The sequence below is a fragment of the Ipomoea nil genome, unplaced genomic scaffold (genome assembly GCF_001879475.1).
Source record: "Ipomoea nil cultivar Tokyo-kokei standard unplaced genomic scaffold, Asagao_1.1 scaffold2833, whole genome shotgun sequence".
NCBI lineage: Eukaryota > Viridiplantae > Streptophyta > Magnoliopsida > Solanales > Convolvulaceae > Ipomoea > Ipomoea nil.
In genome coordinates this window covers 492,320-517,758 of record NW_017619261.1, presented here as the reverse complement: position 1 = coordinate 517,758, position 25,439 = coordinate 492,320, and the positions used below count along the sequence as shown (strand labels likewise).

The 25,439-nt window shown below is 35.7% G+C and overlaps 3 protein-coding genes across 6 annotated transcripts; 2 read left to right on the top strand and 1 right to left on the bottom strand.

The window, feature by feature from the left end:
• The first annotated feature begins 479 nt into the window (after positions 1–479).
• Positions 480–1,319, top strand: LOC109159524 (ribosomal L1 domain-containing protein 1-like). The gene has a single exon (XM_019307627.1). It carries the CDS (start codon positions 480–482, stop codon positions 1,317–1,319), a length of 840 nt encoding a protein of 279 aa, XP_019163172.1.
• A 2,626-nt stretch (positions 1,320–3,945) lies between these two features.
• On the bottom strand, positions 3,946–10,702 carry LOC109159509 (anaphase-promoting complex subunit 10). 4 transcript variants are annotated; one of them, XM_019307611.1, is made up of 8 exons: positions 10,699–10,702; positions 8,886–8,888; positions 6,369–6,575; positions 6,207–6,267; positions 6,027–6,119; positions 5,803–5,873; positions 4,340–4,444; positions 3,946–4,237 (listed from the first exon to the last, which is right to left on the bottom strand). In XM_019307611.1, the coding sequence occupies exons 3-8, from the start codon at positions 6,542–6,544 to the stop codon at positions 4,168–4,170; spliced, it is 576 nt and encodes a 191-aa protein (XP_019163156.1). In that variant the 5' UTR covers positions 6,545–6,575; positions 8,886–8,888; positions 10,699–10,702; the 3' UTR covers positions 3,946–4,167. The 4 variants fall into 4 exon arrangements, with proteins under 4 accessions (XP_019163156.1, XP_019163154.1, XP_019163155.1 ...); XM_019307609.1 differs by lacking the exons at positions 8,886–8,888; positions 10,699–10,702 and adding an exon at positions 7,311–7,510 and having other exon boundaries at positions 6,369–6,572; XM_019307610.1 differs by lacking the exons at positions 8,886–8,888; positions 10,699–10,702 and adding an exon at positions 7,311–7,487.
• Positions 10,703–16,626: 5,924 nt separating this feature from the next.
• Positions 16,627–21,451, top strand: LOC109159507. The gene is made up of 6 exons (XM_019307605.1): positions 16,627–17,304; positions 18,290–18,388; positions 18,775–18,952; positions 19,599–19,696; positions 20,905–20,966; positions 21,061–21,451. The coding sequence occupies exons 1-6, from the start codon at positions 16,774–16,776 to the stop codon at positions 21,182–21,184; spliced, it is 1,092 nt and encodes a 363-aa protein (XP_019163150.1). The 5' UTR covers positions 16,627–16,773; the 3' UTR covers positions 21,185–21,451.
• Positions 21,452–25,439: the final 3,988 nt, after the last annotated feature.

Genomic DNA, 25,439 nt, shown 5'->3' with positions numbered 1-25,439 from the left:
GCAATTTCACTTACGTGGCAGTTGAGTTGGCATTTTTAATAATTTTTAATAATAATTAAAAAAAAACTACGGGGTAGCCGATCGTTTTATTTATTTAATTTTTAAAATTTATTATTAAAAATTATTTAAAAATTATTAAAAATGCCAACTTAGTTGCTACGTAAGCAGGTAATATGCTAAAATTGATGGTAAGTTGCTATTCGGTGAAATTGCATACATTTAGAGTATTCAATGACCTAATTGTACTTTTTAAAATGTTCAAGTGGCCTAATTATACTTCTTTTTTTTTTCATTTAGTGACCTAATTACATTTTCACCTTCAGTGACCAATTTGAACTCTTTTTTTTTTTTTTTAATGCTTAAATCAAGTCGCACCACCCACCAGCTTGTTGCTTGCCGCTCTTGCCTTGAGCAGTTGAACCCTAGACCAAGGGCATAGGCACGCGCCGCCTCTGACTGCTGCTTTCTTCTCTCTCAGGATGGCTGATTCTTCTTCCACTACGGCAGGGAAACTGGGTAATAATAATGTGAGCGAAGGAACAGTAAGGAAAGCTGTAAACGCTCTCCTCAAATGGAAGAAACTCCAGTGGAAAAGCCCCACCACCCCACGACAATCCGCAGAAGGAGATGAAGAAGACAACGATGATTTGATCTACCTGGTTCTGACTCTCAAGAAAATCCCACCCAAAGACCTCTCCCCAGTATCAAATCCCATCAAAATCCCACTCCCCCACCCCCTCCAATCCTTCTCCGATATCTGCCTCATTGTGGGCGACAAGCCCACTCAGGTCCTTTGCAACCCCATCAAGACCACACTCGCCTCCGAGGCCGTACAGAAGAAGATTAAATCCCTAGGTATCCCAATCACCAGAGTCCTCAAGCTCTCCAAGCTCAAATCCGACTTCAAATCATTCGAGGCCAAGCGAAAGCTAAACGAATCGCATGACTTGTTTCTGGCAGATAAAAGGGTGGTTCATTTGCTTCCGGGCGTTCTGGGGAAACAATTTTACAAGAACAAGAAGAGGGTTCCAGTGCCGGTGGAATTGAAGGGTAATGGGAACTGGAAGGAGGAGATGAATGCAGCTGCTGCTTGTAAATCGACTCTGTTGTGTTTCGGGTCCGGGACTTGTACTGCGGTGAAGGTTGGGAATGGGAATGGAGTTATGGATAGTCAAGAAATAATGGAGAATGTTGTTGCTGCTATAGACGCAATCGCTTCTCTTGTTCCCAAGAAGTGGGCTGGCATCAGGGCTCTTCACTTGAAGCTTTTGGATTCTGTGGCATTGCCCATTTACGACTCGAATGAAGGTAATGCATAGCTTGCTTGTTCGCTCTTCTACTCTTGCTTGCATTGTTGCTGTGCTTGTGTAACTACAACAACTATCTTCTCGTTTGAGACACCTCATAACAATGGAGTAATAGTTCAATTTTGGTTTCAATGATATTAGTTCAGTTGATATTATTATGATTTAGAGATTAAACTATTTACTTGTATCAAACCATGAAACTATTACAATGTGCAATCCAACTATCAGCTTAAGCTTTTGATGGAACACATGCCCGTATTTTGACTAGAAAGGAATCATGTAAGTTTCTCAATTATATATGTTCATAGAATAGATGTTGGTTGTTTATGTTCATTTTTTGAAATGAAACAAGTTGTTCTCTGAACTTCTTCCATTTTCAACAGCTTGATTGTTTTGTGCCTCAGATTGTTTTTCATTCCCATAGCTAAAACTATTGAGAAACAAAAAAAATGGCAAGGATAACTGAGTTTTGTTGTAAAGCATGTGCTCTGTCCTCCCATGATTTCTTCCCACTCAACTAATAGTGTTTCCACTTCTGGGGATAAATTCAGTTTTTGTTGTAAAGCATGTGCTTTGTCCTCCCCTGATTTCTTCCCACTTAACTAATAGTGTTTACACTTCTGGGGATAAATTCAGCCATACTAGAATGGCTAACTGCTTCCTCTATTTAATGGCAAATTATACCGTGCACCAGGGTGCACAATGCGCTCTGGCCCAAAACGACGACAACGACGTCGTTTTGTACCTTTTTCGTGTGTCTGCAGTTAACACCCTACAAACAAAAAAAAAAAATCCCCTGTCGGAAGGAATAGTGTGTATTTTTCGTTGGGGATTTCTTGGAAGAAATTGTCGCATATTCCTCCGATTCCTTATAAAGGATATTCGGTTTGTTAGAATAGAAGTGAAAGAGGGGATTTATGCTCGTCGTGTCCTTTATATGGACATCCGAGGCCAGAGGGCCATTCCTTTGACTCGTACTGATGAGAATTTGACTCCAGGAGAGATTGAAAAAAAAGCTGCTGAATTGGCCTATTTCTTGCGCGTACCAATTGAAGTATTTTGAAAACACACATAATCTTTTTTAAAAGGATAAAAAATTTTGAATGTACAGGATTTTATACCTGAAAACACATAATTTTATACTTGAAAACACAAAATTTTATAACTGAATACACATACATTTTCGTCGCGTTAATTCCCCACACAACTTAACAAAACGACGTCGTTTTGGGAGGCGCGGCAATGTGCGCCCTGATGCATGGTATAACGATTGCTATTTAATAATTTGTTGTATTGATACTTTATGCAATTAGTCTTGTAATTTCACATTGAGCAAAAACTGTGCCAAGGTGATTGTATCATATTGATGATGAAGTTGCTAGCAATGAAGATTTGAATGGGCCTAGCTAGCTATAAGATCTGGTTATTATGTGCTGTGAAGGGGGAAATGGAATAAGATCAAGACAAGAAGATGGTTTTCCCTTTTTATCCCTTAAAATGAAGGGCAATCTTATATTAGCAGCTGATTTATTTATAGTATAGGTAATGATATTTGTGTTTCACTGCATTCTTGGAAATATGGATTTGAAATCTCGGAATTGCATTCAAAGCAATGCTTAGAGCTTAGAGCAGGAAGCTCAAACGTCTAACTCCAAAACCATGGCAAAAGAAATTCCATGGAAGGGGTCTTCAATGCAAGATAGCAGAAGCATTGGGCATAAGGGAAGCTCTGTTGTGGTTAAAGAACTCAGGAATTGACATTATACAAGTTGAAATTGGTGCAGTGGAGGTAATAAAAGGACTCAAAACTTCAAAGAATTCGAGAATTGACAGCATACAAGTTAAAACCGGTGCATTGAAGGTGTTAAAAGGACTCAAAACTTCAAAGAATTTAAGAATTGACAGCATACAAGTTAAAACCGGTGCATTGAAGGTGATAAAAGGACTCAAAACTTGCAGAATTAATACGACTTTTGATTTAATTATGCAAGATGTTTGCTTTATTCATTTAAAACAATCTGCGAATATGGTAACTCATCTTCTAACTAGGAGCGTCATATCTAAGACAGATTGTATGGAGTGATTTACAATTCTTTGTCTCCTTGTTTACGAAGTTACAAGATTCAATTTGCTAATTTAATGAATTTTGTTTTCCTAAAAAAGATCAAAAACCTCCCTGATAGTGTGAAATGTGAACATAATAAAGTCAACCCAATCCATTTACAAATTCGTAGCTCATTAACCAAATCAAAACCCCAAACCTATTCGTAATATCTCTATTGTGTACCGCAAGCACAAACCTTCATTTCATTACCAACAAAAGAAAAATAAAATAAAATTGAATAAAAGATGAGGTGAAAGTGAAAGTAAGGCCACTCTTGTTGTCTAATAAATAAACAACTCAAACAATATGGTTTAAGCTAAGCTACTCATTCCCCATTTCTTTATCAATTCAATGATTGATTTCCATTCTAACCAACCCTTTTTTATTGATCAAAATATAGTACGGACTACGTTTTATTCTGTATCCAAGAAAACTCCATAGTCCTAGCAAGCAAGATTTTTATTTTTTTTCCTTTTTATCAATTTGGTTCATGACAACAAATAGGAATTTTTTGTGAATTTACAAAAATTACCCTCTGATTTTCATTCAAAGAAAAAACTTACAAGTCAACATTATCCAACATTTTTAATTACTTGATGGACTAAAACTGTCCATTTTCAATCAGCAAGCATTGCATTGGTCCATGATACACTTTTTTTTTTTTTGCACTTTCTAAACACCTCCATCCTCAACAACCTTGAATAAATGCTTGCAGTTGTTTTGTTACATTGAAACATGTTGATGTTCTTCTGAGTTTTACCTCACAATAGAGTAGGTAATGAACTCTGTTGAGGTGAACTGGAATGGTTGAAGTGGAATGGGATTCCTGCATAGCATAATAATTTAGATATACTTTGTGAATGGGTGATCATCCATAATTATTTTAAGATTAAAAATCCAAAGCAAAAGAAGAATGTATATGACGCACGGCCTAGGTCCATAGACTTTAATCTGGCGGATATGAGTGTCCCTCCCATTCAGATGATTTGACAAAATTGTCACTTGCAACATGAAAGTGTTGACAAAGGTTTCACTACAGCACAACACAGGAAAAACTTGTATGGTTAGTGAGCCCTTTAGCAACAGGAACAAGTCAGTCAAAATGAAATAAAACATAATGGGGATGATGTTTATCCAATTACTTCTGTGCAGTAAACATTGTGAATAAGCATTCTTTTATTTAAAAGCAACAACTATTGTAGTCAATGTGACTTTCTCCCTTTGTAACTTAAATCTACAATGATTCCACTAATCCTTTGGAAAAAATGCAGGACTAGAATCTCATTAGTCAACCTCATTTTCTCATGAGCAATTAATCTGCCAAAATTCAACAAATAACGCTCTCTCCAAAGTACAAGGCTAAAATCTTAATCTTTCCTCAGAGTAGATGAAACACAAGATGACAGTGATTTTCAATTTTACAAGGAAAAAATTTACACATTGACACTTTGTTGTTTAGTAGAATATATATCAAAATTCAACAAATAACGCTCTCTCCAAAGTACAAGGCAAAAATCTTAATCTTTCCTCAGAGTAGATGAAACACAAGATGACAGTGATTTTCAATTTTACAAGGAAAAAATTTACACATTGACACTTTGTTGTTTAGTAGAATATATATCAGAAACTGTAAAGAACCACAGTAAGGCAACTACATTCAATTTAATGTTGAGTTTCATATGGGTAGAAATTGAGGGGATATAATTTTAGGGAGATTAGAGGGAAAGGAAAATGGAGAAGTAAATTTGTGATGGATGAGAAGAAATAAAATGAGATGAAAAGAAGAAAGAAGAGTGAGAAAATAATGAGAAAAGGAGATGATACATGTATTCAGGCGAGGGAAGACAGATTATATGTTTAGTGTGAGTTGAGAAAAGAATGATCAAGTTTCTCCTTACATCACAATTGGAGAGGAAATATTTGATAGGATGGATGATTATTTTCCACCCCATTCTCTATTGGTTTTCTTTTTCCACCATTTCCTTCCCAATCAAAACAAGAGAAATTTAAATCTTAAGCTCTCTTTCCTTTCCTCCCATTATATTTTCCTCCATTTTCCATCCTTCCAAACCCACGAGAAACAAAGGTTCCAAGATGATTTACTTCTTTAGAAAAGGATTTCATAAACATGTTTGATAGAGAATTTCCATTTACAAAACTAAGTCAATCACTTGGAGGTCTCCTAAACTCATGGGTTTGGTTCAATCAATCCCCTCAGTTTACATGAACTAGGAAAAACAAAGAACATTAAAATTAATGAAGGCCACAAAATGGAAGGAAAACTAGTGCAAGAGATATGTTTATAATTTTATACAAACAATATAAATGTAAGTGTTTGTGTTTTCTTTTAGATAAGTGTAAAACAATATTTTGAAAGCTTCTATTTCTCACCGAGGATCATTCCCAGACAATGATATATACACCCATCCGGTTGGCTTGACAAGTTCCACTGATTTTATCTCCTGATTTAGCAAATGAAAGGCCCCAAATCCACTTAAGAAAAACATTGAAATGTTGAATAAAATATGCATTCCTACATCACATTTTCAATATTAAAACTGAATCTAATCAATTGAACAGGAACCCCTAATCAATCCCTAAACACACACACGTACCTTCAAGTTGTGGAAACCATCACCGGCACGAATTGAAATCTTACTAGGGGTGTAGCTCTCATCAAGCTTGAAATCAACATATAAAACTACTAACTGGAAAAGCAATATAGTTAAAACATGTAAATGCAACTCATTTTTGAAAGAAAGACAAAATTTCAAGATGCAAGTAAAAAAACATACTTGGAGCTTTACTTTCTTCTGGAACTGTATATTTACCAGATGAGGTTGTGCACCATCAGATCTAAACCCCATTTGAAGGGGGGAAGGGAGAGAGAATAGAATTAGAAAATAGAGACATGAATTATACACACCGATGAAGAGTATTTATATAAGTTTACTAACTGCCAGTATGTATCAAGGTTATCATCTCGAAGGGAAGTAATGCCATTTCCAGCTTTGCAAGAGCTGACACTCCAAGCAGCCTTCTTAGCCATCTCACAGAGGTCATCATCAACCAAAAGCTGTTGGCTACCTCCTGTCAGCTTCCCTTCTTCCTCTCCTTCTGATGAATCTGCCATTGAGTTTACCTTACTTCGGTGGACTTTGCTGCTATAAAAAAACATCTCAGAGGATCTAATTGAAGTAAGAAAATTTAATCAACTGAAACAAAACCCCTAATTTTGGATAGCATAACAAAACAAGTTGGAGTTTTTGCCAAACACAGTGAAACCCAGTTCCTTTCAAATTGCAATTCCATCAGTTAGTATTAATAAGCCTGATTGATCAATGAGAGGCTCAATCATTCACAGGAAATTACAGAATTTCTTACTCCTGTAAATTACAGACAAAAATGCCTAAATCTCCAGAAAACAGAATACCTAATGGTATCAAGATCAGTACAGATATGGATAGACAGGTCATTCTTAGCATGCCATGAAAAATAAGCAGTTCTCTAATTAAGTACAAAATATTCTCTAGCTGTATCCCATTTACAGAGTACCAAATATTCATAAACTTCAGCACTGGATTGGTTAATCATTGGAGACAAGACTTGCATAAGTACTGCCGAAAGAACACTCCCATATATTCAAGTGACAAAAAGCAATGGAAAAAAATTACATTGAAAACCATAATAAGTTTAACGTGGGCATTTTATCAAACACTACGCAGCTTGCCATTCATTTTTAAATTGCCCTTTAGAGCTATCACTTACCTTTGTATAGTCGAAGGCAGCCAAGGATCAAGCAATCATAAATCAAAAATCAAAATATCCAGATTCGAACTTGGAAGACAGAAAAAGTCATAAATCAAGCAAGAAATCGGAAGAGGAACTAAGAAGGGTACCTTTTGTCAGAGAAATCCGGCGGTGAGCGAGTGAATGGTCTAGCCGTGAGCGGGTAACTGGTCCTGCAGTAGGCGAAGTTGACAACGAGCTTGGAGTAATGGAGTCTGGTCCGTGGTCCGGCGAGGCAGCGACTTTAGCTTGGAGCTTTGCGGCTACGTCGCGACTCGCAACGAGTTAGGATTTCTGATTTTAGTTTTTCAAATTAACAGAGAGCAGTTCACCAACAAGTTAGAATGCTTAAATTATTATTATTATTATTATTATTATTATTATTATTATTATTATTATTACTAGTAGTTTCACCTCTGCGATCATGGATTTTTTAAAATATTTTAAAAATATTTAGATTGATATATAATTATATAAATTATTACATCAAATATTATATAATGTAATTGAAGAATTAAATTGGATTGATTGCATTTGATGATGTTATCATTGCTTGAATTCGATCAAATAATTACTCAATTAATAATCAATGTGTAAATGTACACATCGGTAATCAATGTGTAGATGTACGCATCCGATGCTGAAAGCCTGAAACTTTAGGGGGGCGTTTACTAACAGGGAAATTTTCAAGAATTCTTAGAAATTGAAAATTGAAAACAGTCTAGGTGTTTATCATGTTTTTTTCCCATTTCCAAAATTGAAAACTATTCCTCCTTTTTCAATAAATTTGGAATACAATTAAAAGTTGTTTTCAAAACAGAGAAACACGTGTGAACAGTAGATCTGCTCATCGAATCCGCCAGCCTTATTTCTTCTTTATTTTCTTCTTTTCGATCTGCTACTGCTTTTCTTCTTTTCGATATGCTACTGCTTTTCTTCTTATACGATCACCGGAAACCCACCCAGAATCGCCCCACCGTCCATGGCGGCCTCTTCTCCAACCGCCAGACCATTACCAACACCCAGCCTACTCTAAAATCACACCGCCTCCCGCAGTCCGCTCTCCCCTACGAATCTACGCACCTAAAATCGGAATCATTAAGACGGCAAAATTTACAGTTCAAAGACCAGAGACGAGAGCACTTGAACGAATACAAAGCCACGAAACAATTTAATTTTGAGTAAATTATTAATATTCATTACATTTTTCAATTGGTCTAATTTATTTGCCATCTTTAAGCAAAATCTTCTTACACATTCTATACATAATTACACATTTTTAGAGAAAATTTCAATTTTGGTCCACTGACTATCAGTGATGTGTTAATTGCAGCACTTGACTATCAAAAATGTTAATTTAGTACCTTGACTATGCGATTTCTATCAATTTTGGTCACGCCGGCCAAATTACCGGCGATTTGTGACCGGAAAAACGCAAGTCAACAAATAGACCGATTTGAAAGGGGCAAAATAGTATTTTCATGTTGTTTCGACGATTTGGGAAAACGGATTGTTGACCAAAATTTAACCCGACCTGTAACACCCCATTAATTTCCAAGCAGAATTAAACCTTAAACATGCAGATAACTAACCAAAACATCGAACACAGCGGAAGACTGAACAAGGATTATATAAAAAGGAAATGAAAAGGGTGTTATGCCACGCCCACCCAGAGGTGAACGCACAGGCTAACATCTGCATAATCCACAATCTAAATCCATACATAACAAGAGTACTAATGTCTATCCTTGGCACACAGGCCACAACAACTCAAACAACGGGATCTACACTAACAGGTTCTAGACCGCGCTCTCGTCTACACATCACCTGAAAGAAACACATAAAAGATGGGAAGACGCCTGGTCAGCGAATAATGCTTGTAATTCACCAATACATGTGAAATATCATACATAGATAGTATATATATATATATATATATATATATATATATATATATATATATATATATATATATATATATATATATATATATATATGTTCAAAACCAAGAGCAGAAGTCAACACAAGACTCTATGCACTCACAACAAGAATACGGGGACACATCCCAAGATCACAAGAAGTAAGAATAACTCACAAGAACGGCTCAAGTCATAATCTACCATCACACAGTAGATTAACACCCGACATGCATGATACAAGAGAAAGGACACAACCATTGGCAACACATTGCCTTTGTGACAACACATGTCACAAATAGAGGAATACACAACCACGGCTACACAAGCCTTCGTGACATCACTCATCACGAATTGATATGCCTTCCTTATGCCCGGTTCCAACCTTATGGCTACCCCCAACCTTATATCTAGTTCCAACCTTTACCTCCAGGACCCCTGTACACCAAGTCTAACCTTATTCCCCCGGGAACCGTCGTTCCCCCTCCAACAGAACCACTGATTTCATAGTACACGAGGATACCGATCACACATGGCAACACATGCCCTGGATAACACATGTTATCCCAAAAATAAACACGTGAACCTTACACAAAGGCCACAAACTCCATAATCACGTCATGGCCACCACGAGGACCACTGCCGTACCTTGGTGACTAGTGTCCCATACCACTAATCGTGCAATCCAGGTACAGCCACACACACCACACGTCAACAGGAATCAAACAACGGATCACAACGAAGATAAGAAACCATACTCAATCAAGGAATGGGTCACAGCCCAACAACAACGATGAATGACACAAGTCATCATCAACAATAGGAATGTACAAACAACACACACGCTAGCATTTAAACACCGAACTAGCATGCTCATCAAACGGGTAAACCAAACGTAGTTCCGAAGAACACACAAGACTCATCACGGTTCAACGAAACACAATATTGAACACTTAGCATGATTCAAGATACCAAAACCTACATGGATTCCTACCATATAGTTCTAGACATACGAAACACCAAGAAGACGCTCAAATAGTTCCACAAAAGAACATCGAGAAGTCAAAAGACCAAATACCGAGTCAAAAGAATCAAGGGGAACAAATCCCCGCCAAGCCAACATATGTACCCCGCGGGTGGGCCCACGGGTGGGGCGACGGGTAGGCCACTGCCCGCCGTTCCGCCCGCGGGTACACCAACTGTACAAAATAATCCCTTCGGAGATTTTCAACACCAAGCTCAAATTCAAGTCCAAAACATGCCAAATCTCACCAAATACAACAAAATGACTTGAATCAAAGGAATAGCCAAGCAATGGAATACATGAACCCTAATAACAAGCTCTAGATATGCATTTTCACAAGACAATGCATAAACACTCACATTTCATAGCAAAATCACATGTAGAATCAAAGAATCATCAAATAGGTAAGCAAAATAGAATTTGTAGAGCATGGGTTACCTCTTGTAGACAAAAACCTTCACTTAACACTTCACCAAGCTCCTAATAAGGCTCACCTTCCAAACCCACTTCAAGAACACACCAAAAGATCATAAAGATTCTATCTTTAAGGAAAGATACCTTAGAAAACACTAAAAACACAAGATAAACATAGATCTTACCCTCCTAGATGCTCAAATGTATGAAAGGTAGAATCTTGGAGACAAACTTTGAAGATTTGACAAAGCTCCAACTTGGCTTAGGAGAAAAGCTATCTAACTTTTAGAGAGAAGGAGGAGTTCAAGTTTGGAAAGGGTAAGGAGAAAGAATGGGGAGTGTCTTCTAGGTTAGATTGCATTACTAACATATGGTGAAATGTCTTGAATACCCTTACTAAAATGAAGAGGTGTAAGAGAACAAGGGAACTACTCACAAAGCTTTAGGTACAACCTTGACTTTGGGTTGACTAGTCAATTACTAGTCCCCAACTATTGAATTTTCAGGAATTTAAGGAATTAAATTACCAATTGAATTAGGATTAATTACTTAATTAATCCCTTAATCGAATTTGGATTACGGGGTGCCACATCCTCTCCCCCTTCAAAGAAGCTTCGTCCCCGAAGTTTGGGTACGACGAATTAAAACAAAACGGTAAAAAGGAACAACAATGTGACAAGAGTGTCAAGGACATTATCTTTTGGTCAAAACCCAAGAGGTTCACAAGTTGTCAAAACAAGCAAGAAGGTATGTCAACGCAAGGATTGCAAGAATTTAACCAACGGGGATGATGAGCATAACAAACTATAAACCAAACACAACCACCAACTTCTAACCAACAACTAAGAACTAACAACTAGCTCAAAGCACCAACCACCAAAACCAACTACTCAACTAAACAAACAAGCAAGAACAAGCACACAAGGCAAGCAACAAGCGACTAACAAACGGTAAAAACAACTAAGAGGTAACGACAAGCTGCAGAAGGATAAACAGGCTTACCACAGCACCGGTCCGGTCTATTGATCGGTAAATCAAAACTTCATAAATCCTCCAAGTCCTACAAGCTAGGCAAACCGACCGTCGGTACCCTAAGTATAGTTTGATGCATCGGCATCGTGAGTTCAGTCGGGTCATTTCCCGATCGCAATCAAAGTTGCAAAGCAAACTCGGGAAATTATCGTATCTACTCTCTTATGTTGACGATTCTCGCAATTAAGGGAGTGAGGGGCTACACCGGTAGTAGCTCGTCGCGCTCCAGCGTAGATCGACCTTCCCGATCTCGTAGATCGCTTCACGCGTAGATCGACCTTCCCGGTCTCGTTGCGCTCCCGCGTAGATCGACCTTCCCGGTCTCATAGATCGCTTCACGAGTAGATCGACCTTCCCGGTCTCGTAGATCGCTTCACGCGTAGATCGACCTTCCCGGTCTCGTAGACCGCCTCACGCGTAGACCGACCTTCCCAGTCTCCTAGTGTTAAGTGATAGAAAGTTTGCTCCCCAAATCACAAACAAATCCGACCTCCCCGTTGTACCTAGAAACCCGGTCGGTAGACCGGTATAGTAGACCTCTAGATCGCAGCTAACCCGACCTCCCGATCTTAGCTAGCTTCCCGACCGCTCGATTGGTAAAGGTTCGACCTCTCGGACCGTGTTGCAAAACCGACCCCTAGGTCGGGCAACCCCCTTTTCTTTTTTAGTCCACCAGACTGCGTTTAGCGTTGTGCTCTTTTTTTCCTTAGCTAAAATTTTTTTCCACTGCGTTTTTTATTAGCTTATGGTTTTTAACGAGGCAACCGACATAAGTCATGGGTTCGATACCCACAGACAGCGCCAAAATGATGGTACTAATTCCCGGTTGTACTCGTAGAATGTATGTACCATATGTACGTAATGTAGAATGTACATAGTATGAACAAGGAAGAAGAGATATAGGCAAAGAAGTCCTTTTATTCATAATTGTTCTTTTGTATTTGTAGAGAGAAGGGAGAACATAATGTAGAGAGAGAGAGAATGCATGGTGGAAGTGAAGGGCCTCCTAAAATGAAGGTCAAATGCCCTTATATAGGTCAAACCAAGTCGGGTTTGACCTTGACCCGAACCGTTTGACCCAACCCAAATACGAGCACGGAGCGTACGAGGAATCTGAACACGGGGTATATTTCCCATCAGTAAATATATATCCTTACATAACTATATTTCCAGTAACATATATATACAGATTTTTAGAAAAATATTTCTAGTAACTTTACATTTTATAAAATATATAACCGAGATTAATATTTTTTCCATCCCGGCTAAACCTTTTTTTTTACATACTCGGCCCAAACCTTATAATTACACAATTCTTATATTCTTAGGAGGGTGTATTCAATCATGACTTTTAAAGACTTTTATGAACTTTAAAAGTTTGGAGTTATTCAATTCAAACTTTTAGGGAGTCTTTAAAAGGCATGCGGTATTCAATCAAGATTTTTAAAGAGTCTTTAAAAGTCGGGTGATATTCAATTAAGACTTTTAAAGAGTCTTTAAAAGTCATGCGGTATTCGAAAAGTAATGAACTTTTGTAGACTTTTTAATTTTAGAACTTTTGTAGACTTTTCATTCTAAAATATAAATAGTTGAAATCCAACCATCAACCCCAAGATTTCAAAATTTTCTTTAGTAATTTTTAATTATTTTTAAATTTGATTTTTTATGTTTAATAGTACTTTTAATGTACTTTCTAAATATATAAATTTTATATACTAAAAATAAACATAATATTATGAAAAATTGAAGTAAAAATAGTTTTAGTCAAACCTCGTTAACCGAGCCAGACAAACAAAATGGGACGGAATGAGTAATATTCAAGACCAAGTGGCTTGTAGTCCACTAGTATCGGGTTGTTCCCCTAAGTGAGAGGTGAAAGGTTCAAACCTTAATTGAGACAAGTAGTGTGTATATGTAGGGTATCCCCTTCCTTCTAATAAAAAAAAAAAAGGAGTAATATTCAAGTATAAATATTCATTTCCTTTTCCTATTGACCTAATTTTCATGAAAATTTTTATATTTCCAGTAATTTATTAATATTCATTTCATTTTTATTTTTTAATCAAATATTAATATTCATTTCATTTTTTGCATTTGAGTCAGTTTCGAAGCATTTTTAATTTTCAGTCAATTATTAATAGTCATTTCTTATTTTAATTAGTCTAAATTTTGTGACGTTTTTATTCTCAATTAATAATTATTTTTGTAATATTCCTTTAAATACTATAATTTCACCTATGAACATTGTGTGGATAAATGAATAAAACAAATGAATATTCTAATTAATGCAAAACCATTAAATCTTTCAATTTAAACAAAAGACATAAATTTAAAATTTTAAATATAAAATCTATACTCTAAAAACAAATAATCCATAATCTAAAAATAAAAAAAATATATAAGAACATTGATTTTTATAAGAATTTAATTATAGAAAATCAAGTTTAGGTCAATAAAAGCAAAAAACACTAAATGGTACTTTCAAGCATGCACATACAGAAATATTTTAATCTACTGACATTTAATTCTTTTTGTCTGAATCTTGCCATTGAATTTTTTTTTTATTTTTTGTTTCTCTATAACTTATTTTAAAGCTGATTTTTTTTTTTTTTTTTTTTTTTTTTTTTTTTTGCGTTGGCCTTCTCGACCGCAGCTTTCGCTTCTCTCTTAACTACAAAATCACAAAAAAATATTGAACTCGGGTAGTATCCCCTACTGACTCCGTAACCATTGTGTGAAAAAAAATACATATAATTCAAAATTTTAAAAATAAAACAATAATTAAAAATTATGGAAGATCAATTACATACAAAAATAGTACGAAAAAAATACTTTTCTAAAAAAAATTAAATCTTTTTTATGCATCGACTTAGTCGGAGCAACTGTAGCTGATCTGGAGTGGCATCAACCCGGACAAATCCATAATAAAGAATGTAAATGAAAAATAATAATTTTTTTCACAGAGATAGAAAATATGACTCGTTTGTCTGTAATTTTTACGTACGCCTCTATTTTTGCGTAAGAGGCATACACTTCAATGCCCACCGGCTACGCCTCGCATTGAGATGTGCTTCCTTTGCGCCTTTTTAAACCTCCTGTATAAGTGTAATGGATATATATACTCTTTACTTAGTTGCACTTTGTAGTGTTCATATTTGCACTTTAAAAATTTAAATACAAAAATTTCATTATCTAATTAATTTTACAGAGGACAAAAATACATTTCAAAATATCAATAATAGTTTAAATTTAACAAAAATTGAAGTCTCAATCATATACGTGAGGAAAATTTATATTTTGATATGCTATAACTTAATAGTATACCTTTTCTATTACTATTTATTTATTATATTAAAAATAATCATTTTTATTTTATATTAATTATTTAATATTTAAAAATTATACGGAGTACTAAATATTTACTTATTTTAATTTTCATGTTAAGCATTAATTTAAACACACAATATAGAAATTATAACTAATTTTTACATAAATAATAATTTTTTTTTTTTGAAAGGAAGAAGGTAGATATTATTAAGCAATAACCAAATGCGAAATACAGGAAGAAGGTAGATATTATTATTTATACATAAATAATAATTAATTTATCTATAATTAATATTACATTTCACATTATAAATATTAAATTAAATTTTTATTTAAATGCAAATCGTCTCACTGTCTCACCAAACAAAACATCTGTGAAACCGTTTCACTTGAGACACTCACCCTTGGTCTGTATTCTGGAGTCTCTAATCTATACGCTCATAAGAGGATTGTTATGTCATGGACCCGTGTCCATCTTGCATTGTGGACACGCGTCCAATACGACACCGTTCTGCAATTCGGGAGTAACGATGTTGTTAGTGGCATCGTTTTCTCTCCACTAATCAAATTTTTAAAAAAATTGTCAAAATAATTCAGTGACATAACAATTGTGAATATACTGTTACGTAACTGGTGAATATAGAGTTCTGCAGTTGTGAATATAGAGTTCAAAATTATGAATATAGGGTTCAAAAACAATGAACATAAAGTTATATAATTATGAACATAGAGTTCAATAATTGTAAATATGGAGTTCAATATGAACATAGAGTTCTACAATTATAAATATAGAGTTAAGTAATTATAAAGAGTTCAAAAATTATGAATATAGAGTTCAATAATTATGAACATAGAGTTCATAGTAATGATGAACATAGAGTTTGGGAAGGAAACTTCTGAATCTAAAGACAAACGCGGTTAATGCAAAAAAAAAAAAAAAAAAAAAACATTTTTTTAATTAACACGGCGTCGTTTTCCACCGGCATAATTTGCCCTCATAAGACTACTGTTTAATTTGTCATACAAGGCCTGACCCCTTCCGACGGGATAGTTATGCTGTGGGCTCGTGCCCAGCGTGCATCATGGGCACGGTAACGGTGCCGTTAGGCACGTTATCTTCCCTCTTTTTTTTTTCTTTTTTTTTTTTCTTTTTTCTTTTTTTTTAATTTAATTTCAGACCGCTTCGTTATAGGAACATATATTCACAGCTTTGTGTTCATAATTTCATAACTGTACATTCATAATTTCATAACTGTACATTCATAATTCTATAACTGTACATTCATAATTCCGTAACTGTACATTCATAATTCAATAACTGTAAATTCATAATTTTCAAAGCTCTGTGTTCATAATTGTAAGTTCATAATGTCAGAGTTCTATGTTCATAATTCCATAACTGTACATTCATAATTCCATAACTGTACATTCATAATTTCATACTGTATATTCATAATTCCATACCGAACATTCATAATTTTCGAAGCTCTATGTTAATAATTGTAAGTTCATAATTCTATAACTATACATTCATAATTCTATAATTGTACATTCATAATGTCATAACTGTATATTCATAATTTCATAACGAATATGCCGTTAACGCCATTAACGGTGTTTCGAACAATTTTTTTTTTTTTTATAGTTAAAACAGCGCCGTTTCCGTGAAAACGACGCCGTTTTAGCTCCTTGCAAGGTGCGCATAGCATAATTTGCCCTTCCGACGGGCTATCGTAGAAGGATAGCAAACGTCCCAGAAAACTAGAGCCCAGATTGATTCTCGCCGGCCTGCTTTGCTGCCGCAAATACATTCGCCGCCGCTTAAACATTAATCTCAAAGAGCTGCTTCCCTTCTCTGCAATGGCGTCTTCTTCTTGTACTAGCGTTTACAACTGTTCTCTCGTTCGTAATTCCCAATGCCTACCCAGTCTATCTCCTCCTGCCGCCGCCGCCGCCGCTTCCGTCATCAAGAGACCTTCCCATTTCCCAAAATTGAAAATACCACACTTAAACAGCTGCAAATTCAATCATATTTTCTTCCCCTTACCTTCCACAGGCCGCTCATCGGCCTTCGCCCGAGCGGCGGCCGCTACGAGAAACGGCGGCGGCGGCGATAATAGTGAGAAGAAACAAGAGAAACAAGGAGAAGAAGAAGAAGAAGAAGAAGTAGAAGAGGTGGAGGAAGAACTACCGTGGATACAGGAAAAGGCATTGGACCTCGTTGAATTCACGGGCTCCGTCACTCAGGCAATTCCTGGGCCTCGTGTCGGTGGGAGCTCCTTGCCATGGATTCTCGCCGTGCCCTTGGCTTATTTTGGTATCACATTTGTTATTGCCTTCGTTAAGACCGTCCGGAAGTTCAATTCCCCTAGAGCAAAGCGTCGAAAATTGGTACTTATTTCTCTTTTTTCGCTTCTTCTCTTTTACAGATACTAAAATTCGATGCTTTAATATATGTGCTTTCTGTATACATCTGTTTTCTAATGTTTAATCAATTGCTCCTGTAATGCGAATGCAAGTGATGCCAATGTAATGTTTCTGACAAATTCCTGGTGCCTATTTGGAAATGATTTGGTGTTTGCTTTATTAATTAAGGAAATGAGGTTCTGTAAATACTCAAATGAGTATATGTAGCACATTAAACTGGAAAATGCAATATTTTCAAGGAAAAAAGGTCCTTGTCCAAAATCCATTCATGCCATCTTTGGTTATCTGCTATGTAAAACACGTATGCAAGATAAAAGAGAACTTCCCATGAATGTAGAGGGGCTTGCCTTTAACTGCTTTCTTTGTATCTTCTCCCAACCTTTTTAGTCTTCCAGCTTTGAGAAAAAGATCCGAATTGGTGGAATTACCAAGTGAATGCCAAATGCGGTGATCATAAACGTCATTCAGTGCAATGTTGCATCTTCATGAAGCCCTAGCCAACATGCATTTGCTTATTTATTTTAAGGAATTATCAGCTGTAAGAATGGCTGCAGTCCAGAGAAATCTATATGGGCATCTGTGGGCTAAGTTTTACTTTTTCTAGTAAGATGATAGCATGCATGACTACATTTTAACAAATATATGTCAACTCTTTACTTTCTCCATGATTAATGTCACATTTTGAGATACATGGGCAACAAGAGATCACTTGTCCTTCCAGGAAAAGGAGAATAGGACTGCACAATCCACATCAAATTATCTTTTCTCTTGCTTAACATTGCATATCTTTGCTTTATACAGTCATACTCTGCAATTTCTGTATTATTTTATACAAGTGCCATCTCATCTATGTTTTTTTTTTTGTTAGAAATGTAGAAACCTCCTAATTATATTTTGCTTCAGTATTGATGCCTGCAAAAAAAAAAAAAAAAAAAACCCTATCTTTCAGGTCAATAAAAATGCTTTCCTGTGTACATCAATTGATGAGCTCTTTGAGAAAGGACGGCAAAGTGTTGATGAGTCAGAGTTGAAGGACCTGATGAAAAAGGTGATTTTTTCTAAACATACGAACCTCATCCTTGTCAATTTCTCATGCAATCAATAGATATACTACTCCAGTAAAAGTGGCAATGATTTGCATGAGAGTTTGCTGCTATCCTTTTAATGAACTTGCAAGAGACCTTGATTGTATTATAGTATTCTTTCCAAATGTTTTTAGTTTACTCTAAGCTATCTTGCAAGGTTGATTTTATAAACCTTAAATACAAAACATTCTGACCAAGGACTGTGGTGAGTGTTTGCTCTGTTCAATATCTTTATCTGAAGTTAGATGATAGTGAAGATTCTATTGTTTTCTGTGCTATTTTCGTATTCTTAGCTAGCATCTACTATTTGCTGCTTGCAAAGTTTAATAATGTCTTTGAGCTTTTGCAGACAAATTTTGAAATGGAGGATATTTTGCGCAAATATATTCGATATGCCTTGAATGAGAAACCGTTTAACCCTGATTTGGTAGCTGATTTGATTCAACTCAGGAAGGCCTCACTTTTAAGTGATTCTCAAGTAGCTGAAATCCTTAATGAGATCTCAAGTCGTATTGTTAAAGATAAAGGTAACTGAATAATAGAATCTGATCATTCATTTTTCAATAGTATTATTCACCTTGTTTTGGGATTTAACTTGAAGATAAAAATCCCATATAACCATGTAAGAAGACTAATAAACATTGTGTATGAAGATATTATTTTCTTGATATAGACAGAGCTTATAATCACACATTATGGAGCAGAAATGGCTAATCTGAAGTGGTTAATTTTGGCTAAAGAAGTCAAGTTGCATGATTGCGGCTAAATGCAATGCATTAGTTGGTATAATTTCCTAAACACTCACACAGACACACAATGTGCTGGGGAACCCCCTAAATTATGCTTTCTCAAAAGTGAAGCATCTTTTTGTCTGATATGTATGTCATGCAAAACTGAATTAACTGAAAAGGACTTCCCTAAAAAAATGGGAGGGAAGAAAAGGGAAAAATGTACCATTTATATGCCAATATGCCAGATTGGATGAATGCTTCTAACAAGTACAATTTATATATGTTCAGAGGTGAAAAGGGTTCTGTAGTGCCGTGTCTGATTTCCATTCACTTGGTTGGGGTTGTGATAATGGTCAGATATGAGAGTTTAAAACAGTGGATGCTTATTAGGGTATATAGAATAAATATCGTATACTAAAAAAACTTCTGTTTTCATCTTCAGGTCCTGTTGTCATGGACATGTCAGGGTATTCTGAGAAGGGGTTCAAGAGAAAACTCGCGGTGCAAGCACTTTTTGGAAAGGTTTATTATTTGTCAGAGGTAGGATGTTCAACCGTCACTGTGTAGGGAAAGTAATGTGCAGTTCTTACAATTAAGCCTCTCATTGCAGTTTCCTTGCTGGATTGCTACACACATCACTTTTATTTCAATCTCTTTCTATCATTCCTCTCTTTATGGCTTTAATGCTTTATGCATGACATGCTTCTTTCTATTCCCAATCCCCTCATTCTGTGATAGCACCTCCCCAACCCCACCCCTCCACCCCCCGCCACAAACACACACAAAGTACTAGATGTACATTCTTTATGGTCATATATTCTGCACACTACCACATGGTTTGGATGATGGAATTATACCTGAAGTTGCGATGGAACTTTTGAGTGTAATAGAAGATCGGATGCATTTGTTTGATGTAATGATGTCAGAAATTTGACTCATCCTAGCATGTCTCCATTCCCAATTTGAAGGTTAACAAAATTGAGGCAACTATTGGATCTGTGTTTGCTTGTTATTCCAGTATGATAATGCCTTTTTAATGCTTGTTTCAGCACTTTTCTTTGCTTTACTCACTTATTCAGCTCTAAGTGTTCTTATGATCAATTCTGGATGTGGATAGGAAATGCTAGTTCGGATAATGCTTTTGATGACTATTAATCTATTATGTACCTATTGCAGTTAACATATTATGTGGTGCATTTGACATATTATGTATATTCAATATATTTACATAATATGTTCATCAAAGGTACATAATATGTTAACTACGGGTACATAATCTGGACCAAGGTCCACAATGCGCATGGTGGACCTTGGTCCACGGTATAATTTACGCATCACTAATAGGGTCTTCTCTTGATATTTATTAGAAGTGTGATTCATGTGATTTTTAATTTGATTAGGCTGTTCTAAACTCTGAAGTCAAAGTGTTATTTGCTTATGGAATGCTCTGCAAGCCTGTCTTTGTTGGCTTTTCTGTCCAGAAAATAGGCATCTTCTAGTATGCACTAAATTTTTGTCGATACAGCATATTGAAAGCATACACTTCAATGAATATCATCTCTATTTTTTTTTTGGCTCATAGGGAAAAGTTAGGCATTATAGTAGCAAAAGAGTGAAATTGGCTAGTCTACTAGTTGTAAAATAACACAGAAAGTATAGATCTTTTGTGAATCGAGAAGTTAAAGAATGTATTGAGATCAAATTTGGCTGCAGCATTTATTGATTGTTTTGCTTCATTTTGTGCACAGATGCCTGAGTTTTGTTCAAGGGATAGCTCTTTAACAGTTAAAGAAATATTTGGGGTAGCAGAGTAAGTGCTTGTCTCCTAACCTTGTGCACATGTCAGACTGTATGTGTGCCCACTGATCTCTGTTGTTCTTTTGGCTTTTCTCTATCTCTTTCAGTGAGGATGCGGAAAAGCTTAGGTTGCATACTATCTCCGATGCCGGGGATTTGGATTCTCTGGAAAAGATGGTTGATGGCTCAGATTCAGAAGATTCGAGTGACGAGTCATCTCATGCTTCCTAACTCACATTACTTGAGTAGAGTTTAGTGATAGGTTTAAACTTTAAAGCTAGCAAAGGTGATTTACCAATATATTGGAGAATTTTTGTAAAATGTTTTCCTTTGATTGTTTTTCCCTCATCCAAATTGAAAATTTTAGGACGGCTGTTGGATTGGTGCACAATGACGTTGGAACACTAGTTGTTACACAGAACAGAGATTTTAACGGAGCTCGAAAATTTTCTAATCTGCAGGGCAATTCACTCTTTAGGTGAAAAGCCTAATTCACCATGAGCAATGTTCAAAGTACATATCAGTTTTACACAATAGACTATATCTTCTTTCTATTGAAACTTTAACCGAGTATTGCTCCCTTGTGAATTAGTTTGGCATAAAGTCTTCTCTTAGGCTATTCTTATCCCAAAAATTTCTCACTTTTTAAAATGGGTTCCACTTTCACATAATCAATTTTGTATATAATAAAATAATATTAAAAGAAATAATAAAAATAAAAAAGACATCAAAAGTTGTGCAGATCGTCATTTTCAGCAACTTTTGCAGTTTTTTCTCTCATTAGCAAATTCTCTCTCCTATTTTTAATTTAATAAACTCTCTCTCTCTCATTTCAATACACATCAGCATAAAAAAAGAATAAAGAATGCATTTTCTCTCTTCCATGTCATTTATAAAGGAGTAAAATTTCTGGGATGGAATTATCCTTATACTTTTTCCTAGAGCTGCGACTACCAAAGAGATTTGATTGAGAAGACTATTTCTTGCAAAGATGAGAATAAGGACATGTGTATGTTTGGCACGTCTATTTCATTATGGTCTATTCCACAACAACGAAAGTACTTTTTCACTATTTCATATCCCTACTATATGAGGTGTTTCACTTGGAAAAGAAAATGTTCCATACCAACGGATTTGGGTCCATAACCTTGGGTTCCAGTTCATGACAAGAATTATCTGATTCATTGAACGCTATCTCTTTACCTGTGGTTTCACTTGTCACTTTGGCCAATACGAGTTCATTTGGTATTAGCAGCTTTATCGGGGGATTTCTCATCTTAGTAGGAGCTTTCCAAAGATATAGTAATCCTTCTTCTTGAATTTGTGAATGCTTTGCCGTTCTTTGGTGTTTTTTTTTTTTTTTTGGAGTGGTTTCGGCGATTGGGAGGGTTTTTTTTTGGGGATACACAAATGGGACACATTGTGTTGGGATACAAAAAGAAGAAAAACAACAATGTGAGTTGTCATTTTACTTTTTTCAACATGCAATCCTAGAGTGCATTTTTTTATCTTCATATATTTTTTCTTCTTAGGCATAATAAGGAACATCATGCGATGACAATACGGTAAATACATACAAATTTATACATACAAGACTTACCTATTATAAATGACAAAATCTCTACTTCTTTCCCACTTTTAATGTTATTTTATTTCCCTCCCTTCTTTCTTCTCTCTATTTCCCATCTCCTTCATTTTCTCTATTTGTTCTTCCTTCTTGTTCTTTGTTCTTGTTCGTTGTATTGTATTGCTCCCTTGTGGCCCGCGTCTTACAACAACAACAGAAGTCGTCGATAGTGGAAGGAGATGAATGGCGGCATCTACGCGCAGACGACGACAGCTTGTGCACTTTTATATTTTTACATCTACTTTATCTCTTTTATTTATCAATCACGTAACTCATTTTATACAGTAATATTTTTTAAAATTTAAATTTTCATGTCTAACTATGAATTTTTTTGCTCTTATTTTTAGTTTGCAATGATAAAAAACATTTGTCTGATGTTACTACATGCACTATTACATGGTTTAGTATTCAAATTACATCGTCCAATAACAATGGTAATTATATTAATCTAATTTTCTTATTTTGTGTTAATACATTCAATACAATTATCTCTTATACATTTAATACGTTTTTTTCTAGAAAATTTCAAATTGCATGCATCGCCATCTAATGTAACATTTAACAACAACCGCGATTTTGCGCCATGGTCGATCATTAGGAATAGAAGTTACCGTTGAGAACATGCACTTCACTACAATAACTTTAGATTTAATGATAGAAAATGATTTATATTTTGGAGACATTGTACTTTTTAGACATACTGGTTTCTTCACTTTTGAAACCTTTTTATACTACAGCTACAACATCGCCACCTACTTCATCGCCGAAACGAAACTAGAGCCAAATCGTTATGGGAACTACATAACATCTCGGCATTATGAACAAGATAACATTACACTATATCCATAAACTATATGTTATACGTTTAAATACTTATATTATATTAATTCATTTTTCATTATATTTTAAACCAAATACGTGCCAAGGCTATCTCACCATCATTGTCATTTAATAAACTACAAAGACACCACCGTTCTTGGTACATTGATTTCTCAACACCTTCAACGTAGGGCTGCAAACAAGCCAAGCTGAGCTGAACTCGAGCTTGGGGTGGCTTGAGCTCGAGCTCAGTTTGTAACAGGGGAGCTCAAGCTCTATTTGTAACAGGGGAACTCGAGCTTGAGCTCGGCTCGAGTGACAACCATGTATTCAATCTTCTGATTTTTTATTTCCGACAATTCGTTGTCAAACTTACTTTACTAACGGATTCAAGATTGTTCTTCAACTTTTTCTATTAAATCTCATAAACCTTCAAACAATCTGATTTGCTTGTGCTTCTATTAATTTTTTTTTCACTCTGGCATTCCTCGTTTCATCATGATGTTAAATCCTACTTCCTCCAAAATGGTAAATGGATGTTCATGCATCATGATCTAATAAGCAGCAAGCTCTCTCATTACTTCCATGTCAAACTTTCATGTAATGGAGGAATGGAAGATGAAATTCCATCACTACGCAAAAAAATTAACTTTGTTTGTTGATCAACCACCTACAAAGCCAATACAATTACTATAAATTTATTTTCATCTAGCTAACATTTAAGCTAAGGAAAATTAAGTAGTTACCCATAAATTTTTATTTCTCTTAACGCATTTCTCTTGATGCATCTTGTATCTAGTTGTCGTGCCCGTTTTAGTTAATGCAAAATGATGATGACAATGATTACATTTTACCTTCTGTATTTCATCTACATTGACCACTTGAAAATCAGTCCACACACTTGAGGTTCTTTTTCTCTTGTTTGTTTGAAACTCTTGTTGATTTTCTGCTTCTTCATTTTGTGGTGTGTCATGATCCCCTAAATCTAATTCTGTTCTTTCAAATCCTTCCGTTTGTTCTTGCACTTCATTACTTTAACCAATCATACTACTTGAAGTATGTGAATTTTGCGGGATAGATGAATTCTCTATAGACATGACTAACGGAAAACAATAATAAAATCAATCAACCCAACATAATCATACTTCAAACAAATGTGTAACATACTACCTAACACAACATTACTAGCCACTAGACAAGAAATACCCATCAAAATTGAACATGACATTAATCATTAAAAAAAAAAAGCACAAGTATTAAATATGCACATCTACTACTTTGAAGTGCTTAATTCTCCCGTCAACTAAAACATAATCTAATTGGACACACTTACTTTTAAAAATTTGTCGATTAGCTTTTTTTGCAGGTTACCTCCAAGTTGTCACTCCACACTGCTGACATGTAATTTTATTTAAATAAAAATGGTGATGATGTGAAATTTAATTATTTCCTAATCTCCAGTGGAGTTGGCTCTGCCGTTCTGCCCTGTGGTAGCTGCTACCAAGCTTCCACCATGGATGCCGTCCTGCTGTTTCACTACGCCGGCTACGCTGGAGAGGAGCCACCGAATTGCTGCATTTCGATTGTACTAGAGGACAGTCTTCTAAGATGGAGCCCAAATCAAAATAAAATATTCATTGAAAAACAATAGTTAACTCCGGTGCACCCATGCCCTTTTATCAAACATCCAACATGAAGAGGAAAAAAGGAAATGAATGAAATGAAAATATAGAGAAGCATCTGGTATATTTGTCACAAGCTCAGTATGAATCCTCTACTTGTTTCATCTGCATAGTATACTATATTGGAAGAGAATGGCAAACATGGAAATAGCGTCCTATCAACTTACAGCAAACCTCAAAAAAACAAGAGAAAATGAAAGGAACCACGTGAAGCAACCAGCAATTCGGTGGTCTTCTCTCCAGCGTAGCCGGCGTAGTGAAGCAGCAAGACGACATCCATGGTGGAAGCTTCGTAGCAGCTACCACAACGGCGGAACGGTGGAGCCAAATCCACCGGAGATTAGAAGTAAATTCCACA

Coding starts and splice junctions, on each gene's coding strand:
- LOC109159524 (XM_019307627.1), top strand. CDS start 480: ATGGCTGATTCTTCTTCCACTACGGCAGGGAAACTGGGTAATAATAAT.
- LOC109159509 (XM_019307608.1), bottom strand. CDS start 6,589: ATGTTTTTTTATAGCAGCAAAGTCCACCGAAGTAAGGTAAACTCAATG. Junction 6,268..6,368: donor AACCTTGATACATACTGGCA/GTTAGTAAACTT, acceptor AATGGGGTTTAG/ATCTGATGGTGCACAACCTC. Junction 4,445..5,802: donor TTGTCTGGGAATGATCCTCG/GTGAGAAATAGA, acceptor GTTGTGCTGTAG/TGAAACCTTTGTCAACACTT.
- LOC109159507 (XM_019307605.1), top strand. CDS start 16,774: ATGGCGTCTTCTTCTTGTACTAGCGTTTACAACTGTTCTCTCGTTCGT. Junction 18,953..19,598: donor TCGTATTGTTAAAGATAAAG/GTAACTGAATAA, acceptor TTTCATCTTCAG/GTCCTGTTGTCATGGACATG. Junction 20,967..21,060: donor GAAATATTTGGGGTAGCAGA/GTAAGTGCTTGT, acceptor TATCTCTTTCAG/TGAGGATGCGGAAAAGCTTA.